Genomic DNA, 6652 nt, shown 5'->3' with positions numbered 1-6652 from the left:
CGCATCCACAAAGGAACAAGGACAGAAGTGGTTTCTGTCTGGGGGGTGGGGCAGAGGCTGTTAGGGTCTTGTGCTTGGATTTGGGGAACTGGGGCTGGCAAGGCACAGCTGTCCCGGTGACGCCCCCTCAGGGCGCCCGAGTCCACCTGCCCCTGGGGGAGCACCTGCGACCCTCCGCTCTGCCTGAGGGCTCTGCCCTGCCCCAGGGGCGCCTCCTCTCCTGCCAGCCGGGGCCAGCCTGCCACCTGGGAGCGCAGGTACCCCGAATGCCCTGGGGACAGGGCCGGTCCGGGTAGGATACCGTCTCCCAGCGGACTTGAGCGCCAGGCCGCCACGGTGCTCCCCCTCCTCCTCCGGGCTGCGTGGGCCCAGGTCCTCCTCTGCTCAGGGACCACCCTCTGTCCAGGCTCCACACGCTGGCACTTGGGGCAGGTCGTCTGGACCTTCTGGACTCGTGCTTCCTTGTCGGGAACGTGAGCAGAGGCCTCCCTCCCAGACTCGCCAGAAGGGACACGGCCAGGAACATTCAGACCCTGGAAAGGAAGATGCCACGTGGGGGACCTATCGGGTCGTGCTCACTGAAGAGGTCACGGTGCTCGGCACACGGCAGGGACCTGAGATCGCTGGCTGATTTAGGCACGGAGGGAGGGAAGGAGGGAGGGAGTGAAACCACAGAAGCGGGGTCCACACCAGGTCAGGTCAGAGGTCCGGTCAGAGGGCGTCACAGCTCGGGCCCTGGAAGGGGGCACGGGACACGTCCTTCTGTCCCTCCAGCGCTGACCTTCCTCCACGTGGGACCTGTTGACAACCTGGATCGTCTCCACCTCCTCCGCAAACAACGCTGAGTGTTCCCAGAAGGGGGACAGCGGGCAGGGGCCAAGGAGGGGCTTCCGGAATCCTGTGCCCTGAGGGACTCTGGGACAGCCTTCCAGGTGGCCCTTTATGTCCTCCAGGCACCAGGCCACGATTCCACCTGATGTCTCAGGGAATGCGCCAACCCATCTAGAAGGCCCGTTACGTCCCCATGTCACAGATGGGGACACCGAGGCTAATAGCACAGCCTGGGTCACTAGTAAGACGAGCTGGTCAGGAAGCCCATCTCCTTGACTTTGGATTGTCCTACCCGCAGGCGTGCATCTTGGCGTCCTGGGGCTCGGGGTCCCTCCTCCTGGGGGACCTCACCACCCGCCGAAGGCCCCCCCACACTGATCTCAGGGGAGCAGAGCTGACCAACCTGCCTGGGGCCCCACATGGGGCTGGGGAAGGGCCGACCAGGCTTCAGTGGGCTCTCCCAGTACTGGGCCGGCTGGTCCCCTGCAGGAGGAGGAATTCTCACTGGGGATCAGCTGGGGCCTCTGCTTCCTCACGTTGTCACCCGGGCTGCCGGTCCCCAGACCAGAAACCTGCCCGTCTGAAGGTGACCGCCACTGCCTCCCTCGGGTCTCACTTGCCCGAGTCCCACCCCAGGACACCCTGCATCTCTGACGCCTGCTCTCATGGGGGTCACCTCCCTTGGACTGGACGGGTCTGGCTTCCATCCCGGGGAAAGCACTGGCTTTGGCGCATTATTTGGCCCAGAGGCCTGTGAACCTTCTGGCCCTGGGTCGTGAGGGATGCTCTCCCCTCTGTGGTGTGACCGTCTGGCCTTCTGCATCTCCCGGTTTCTGTTTGGGCCACGGGAGGACCGGCTGTGTCCCTGCTGGCGTCAGGCTGTGGTGTCACAGCACAAACAAGGGTCTCTGTCTCCGACATGTGCCCACTTTTGCTAACACAGCCTCTTGTATCCTCGTGACATCCCCTCCCCTCGCCGGTGGAAGGCCCGTGTGATCGGTTCTGAGGGAGAGAATATAACGATGGGTGTCGCTTACAAGGTGGTTCATGAAAGCCTGTGGTTTCTCCGGGTTCCTTTTCTCCCGGGTCCGTTCTCTGTCTCTGTGTCAGTCTGTGTGTCTGTGTGTGTGTCTCTCTCTGACGAAGCAAGAGCAGACAATATGAGCTGCCCCAGGAGGCCCAGTGCCAAGAACCTGCAGAGGCTCCGGGCTGAGACACAGAAGTCCTGAGACCCCCCAGTCCCGGCTGAATCCTGCCAAGAGCACGTGCCCGGTCGCGGTCTTGGAGGCGGACCCTGCCCCAGTCGAGCCTCCGCTGAGGCTGCAGCCCTGGCTTCCTGGGTGACCGTGGGGCTGAGGCTCCCAGCCGAGCCGAGCCAGGAGACTGGCACAGAAAGTGTGAGGTGGTCAAAGCCTCTTCCTGCAGGCACCTCATTAGGGTAACGTCTTTGTGAAGACTCTGGAAGAATTATGGTGTGCGTAGTCCTTGTGCAGCTGTACAGAAGGCATCTAGGACTCTCGAGGCCCTCTCCCTCAGAGGCGGATAGTCCCCAAATTCTAATAAGCTATTGCCTGTTTTGCTCACTGCCCTCTCGCCAGCAGCAAGCACGTGCCTGGCGTGTCACGGGTGCTTATATGTGTTTCCCGAAGGAGTGAGCGGCTTCCTGGGGAAGTGTGGGGTGTCGGGGAGCCCGGGGAGCGGTGCGCAGACTCACTGCAGAGAAGACACGCGGCAAGGATTACACTGGACCGGTCCGAGGTCTATTTCCCAGCAGACAGGAGGTGACAGCCCCTCTCGGCCGTGGAACCTGGAGGGCACGAGCTGACGGGCCAGGACTGGACTCTCCCTGCCGGCCAGCACGTGCCCTCCTATCCCCAGCTCCTGAGGATCATCAAGGATCCCTCTTGGGCTAGAGCCACGGCCCTTGGACTTCACCCCATCAGCGGCCCGGGGTCACCAAACACCTCTCAGCGTGCGAACTCCCGGAACCGCGAAGAACGCTCCTGGGGTCTCGGAGGGCCACGAGCAGAGCCCCAAAGTAAAGGTGGTGGCCCTCAGGGCAGGATGGTGTGCGCACAGGAGGCTGTGGAGGCAGAGGGGCACTGAGGGGGCACTGCCCGGTGGGGGCCGGTCTGCCCACGAGCGTTCCCTTTCTCTCCCCGGTTTCTCGTGTGCTGGTGTGGGACACTGCCCGGGTCCTCCAGCCACGGCCACAGAGCCCAGACCAGACGGGCTGCCCGGTGCCACCCACCCACGCCCGTCGGCAGGACAAGCCTGGTGCTGATGCAGGACAGGGCCGTGGAAGGGGAGCACCTCCCACGGGGCTTGGAAGAGACCGCTGTCACCCCTCCTCTCTCTGCCCCCGGCGAGCCGACCCTAACAGGCGGACGGGGCCAGGCATGGCGCGGACCTGGACAGTGGTGGGGGTGGGGGGAGGGCTCTCGACCACGTGTTACCGTCTTTCGGAAGAACGGTCACACCATCGGCGAGCTCCAAAGTCTCACATATGTCTACGAATCTTTTCATGCTCGGGAAGCTGGACGTGTTCCGTCTGCCTGCGGTCAGGAAGCACAGTCACGTCAGTTACTAGTTCTGGCCGCCTGCACCCCGACCCCCACGGACACCGCCAGGCCCTGGCAGGACAGAGACGCGAGGGCGCTGCCACGGGAGGCAGCGGCAGACAGGTGATGGGGAAATGTCCTTCTGTCCCCTCTGTGCCCCGAGGCGGGCGGGTGTCCCCAGCGAGGCCCTGGAGACCGGCTCGGGCAGCCCCGTCTGCTCACCCAACCCCTCTGGCTGCAGCCCTTCCCCCCCCCCCGCCTCCCCCCCGTGCGTGCCCTGCGTGCCCCGCGTGCCCCGTGCCTGGAGGGGCCCTTTCCCGACCCCACTCCCTTCCGTACCGCCCCCGCCCAGCACAGAACCTCTCCCCATCTGCCTTCCCTTCACCACCTCCACCTGCCCTGCCCCCAACTCCCCCCATCCTGCCCTCAGCGCCAGGGCCTAAGCCTCCCGTGGATGGCCAGCCCGACGCCTGGCCTCTCCTCCTCCGGGCTCCCCGCCCCCGCACTGGACTCCCCCACTCACCCCTGCAGCAGCCACCTCAGAGACCTGCCCACGTGGTCTCCCGGCTCCGCCCTGCCACCTGCCACCAGCCTGCCCTGCAAGGGCTGCGACCCAAAGTATGGACTGCCCGTGTCCTCCCAGATTCATACACCAAAGCCCCAGTGTGACGGTGCGAGGGGTCGGGGCCTCCGGTGGTGCGCAGGGTTAGCTGGGGTCCTCGCGACAGGATCAGTGCCCTGGTAAGAAGAGGAAGGGACCGGAGCCCCCTCCCCAACACCTGACGCGGCGAGACGGCGGCCGCCTGCGGACCCCGGCCCTCCATCGGGTCCGCGCCCTGAGCCGTGAGGATCGGTGTCGGTCGCGGGCGCCCTGTCGCAGAGCCCGAGCTGCGGCAGAGGCCTCCCTCTGAGCCTGTGCCCCTGCGCGCCCCCCTTACCTGCCCCCGCACACCCCCTCCCCCAGATGTCACTCACTTAAGAACAGTAGCATCTTGGCGGTCCGGCCGGCGCGGCCCAGGTGCAGGTAGACCACGCCGAAGCTGTAGTCCGTGGACAGCACGTGGAAACCCTCCACCCCCTTCACTGGGCGGGAGAGAAGCAAGGCAGGGGCGTGCGGGAGGGGTCGAGAGCCCCCTGCTCCCCCCGGGGCCACGGCCCGCCTGACCGCCCCGTGTGCCTGGCGCCCATCCCGCCCCCCCCCTCCACGTTCCCCAGGACGGAGGGGCGGCCGGGGACGGCGCCGGCAGAGGCACCCTGTCCCGCGTCTGGGTGACGAAGCCGAGGGGCACTGCCACCCCAGGCCTCCCTCTCCTGGCCCCGGGCTATCATACGCACGTGTGTTCCTGAACACCGCCTTCTTCCCATCTTTCCGAAGAATTAACGTGTATGCCTGGCACCCTTGTGACCTAGGGGGACAAGGCGGGACGCCCATTTCTGGAATTTTCCAATTTGGACCGGGACCGGTCCCACAGCTTAAGGGAAACACTTCCAACACCCAGTGCCTGCTGAGTGACCCCGTGTAGCGTGGGGGCTTCTCCCAAAATCAGGCTTTTGAATTTTAGGGGCAGGAAGTGATGGGTTTCAGGGATGTGGGGACCGTCACTCTAGGCTTTCCCGGTGATCCGGCTCTGGCACCCCCACCCAGACAGGATGATGCCCCAGGCTGCCGTGGCCAGGGCTCTGGGGACGCTGTGCTGGGCCCCCCGCCCTGCTCCACTCACCGGCTAAAGGCCAGGACCACCTTCAGCTGGCCCACTTTGTGAACCTTCACCGTGGATGCCCCCAGCTTCCTCCTGTGTCTGCCAGGCAAGAACCCCTGGCCATCGGAGGCAACAGCCAGAATGTACCAGAACCCTGAAAACTGTGCAGAGGTGCTGAGGAAGGCACTCCTTCCCAGGCTCCCAGCCAGGCTCCCGGAACCCACCGGACAAGGGATGCCTCCCAGACACCCAGCCCACATCCAACACCCACAGACCTGCACGGCCCCTGGTTAGGAGCCCTGGTGGGCAGACTCCAGACTGTCCGGGGGTGTGGGGGCTGGGCAGTGGGAACCGTGTGCTGTAACTTTCTTTCCGTGCGGGGCCTCCGGGGGGAACCCATCCCTCTGATTTCCTGCCACGAGCCCACCGTCCCAGACACCGCCACAGCCCGCTCAGCCTGTGCCCACAGCCACCCCCGCTGGAGGGTTCCACCTGCCAGCGATCTCCTCGTTCCAGAACACGTCCTGCTGATTCCACCTCTGCCCACCTAGCATCTCTGGGTGCACCTGGCTGGGGCCCTGCGCCCTACCCACCCCCCATGGCCGGCAGCTGCTCTGGGAGACGCCAGGGGGCAGTCCCACTGGGCTGGCAGGGGCTTGTGCTGGAGACTCCTGCCAGCCTCGGGGCACTGCCCAGGGCCCCGGGAAGGCCCTTGGAAGATTTTTAGGGAGCGATCTTCCAGCTACCCACACTCGGACGACCCCTGGCCCCCACGGCCTGGGTGCCTGGCTCGGGGGACAGCAGGCCTACGGCTTTACCTTCTTCCAGTTGAGGCTGTGGGCCTCCCTGGGCAGCTGTTCCTGTGGCTGGGACCCCATGGCCAGCACAAGCGCCAGGACCAGCATGGGCACCAGCCTCCCCGGTCCCATCTTCAGCCTCCTTCTTCGGCCACCAGGGCACTGAGTTTAAATCTCCCCACCCATGGACCCTGCTGTGGCCGTCCAACCAACCCGGAGCCTTGAGCCGGCCTGGGGTGGGCCGATGGGGAGGCCGGGGGGCTGCGGGCCCTCTCCTGCCCTGGGCACAGAGGGCCGGCCCAGGTGCTCAGCCTGGTCGGTGCCGCCTGCCTGGGAGGCGTCAGACAAAGCCATCGCGTTCCCGAGGTCACTCCCCCCAGACCTCAGGTCACCACATGTCCCCTGGAGCCATCCCTCCTCACAGTGGGAGCCCTGGGCCTCTCACACTAGCTCCCCACCCCTGGAAGAGAGACAACAGCCAGCTGGTGTCACTATGAGTCACTTCATAAGGTTATCTGCGTGTGAGAAGGAGGACCTGACCGCAGGGTCGCCCTGAGCGGGTGCTGACGGGGGGTCTGCCCTGAGCGGGTGCTGATGGGGGGTCTGCCCTGAGCGGGTGCTGACGGGGGGTCTGCCCTGAGCAGGTGCTGACAGAGGGGGCAGCCGGTGTGCGTGCACAGGCACATGGGGTGCGTGTGCGTGTGCATGCAGCTCTCCTGTATGTGCCCACCTGCCCCCTTCCTGGCGTGCACCCCACCTCACC

The 6652-nt window shown here is 65.6% G+C and overlaps 1 protein-coding gene across 2 annotated transcripts; it reads right to left on the bottom strand.

The window, feature by feature from the left end:
• Positions 1-1540: 1540 nt before the first annotated feature.
• On the bottom strand, positions 1541-6259 carry LCN10 (lipocalin 10). Of its 2 annotated transcripts, XM_058693274.1 has the most exons (6): positions 5911-6259; positions 5114-5253; positions 4728-4798; positions 4368-4475; positions 3288-3386; positions 1541-2914 (listed from the first exon to the last, which is right to left on the bottom strand). In XM_058693274.1, exons 1-6 carry the CDS (start codon positions 6019-6021, stop codon positions 2886-2888), a joined length of 558 nt encoding a protein of 185 aa, XP_058549257.1. In that variant the 5' UTR covers positions 6022-6259; the 3' UTR covers positions 1541-2885. The 2 variants fall into 2 exon arrangements, with proteins under 2 accessions (XP_058549257.1, XP_058549256.1); XM_058693273.1 differs by having other exon boundaries at positions 1541-3386.
• Positions 6260-6652: the final 393 nt, after the last annotated feature.

This window comes from Neofelis nebulosa, chromosome 12 (assembly GCF_028018385.1).
Source record: "Neofelis nebulosa isolate mNeoNeb1 chromosome 12, mNeoNeb1.pri, whole genome shotgun sequence".
Classification (NCBI taxonomy): Eukaryota; Metazoa; Chordata; class Mammalia; order Carnivora; family Felidae; genus Neofelis; species Neofelis nebulosa.
This window is presented reverse-complemented; position numbering and strand designations above follow the sequence as displayed.

Coding starts and splice junctions, on each gene's coding strand:
- LCN10 (XM_058693273.1), bottom strand. CDS start 6,021: ATGGGACCGGGGAGGCTGGTGCCCATGCTGGTCCTGGCGCTTGTGCTG. Junction 4,476..4,727: donor GGCGGTGTTCAGGAACACAC/GTGCGTATGATA, acceptor TCTCCCGCCCAG/TGAAGGGGGTGGAGGGTTTC. Junction 3,387..4,367: donor CAAGATGCTACTGTTCTTAA/GTGAGTGACATC, acceptor TCCTGACCGCAG/GCAGACGGAACACGTCCAGC.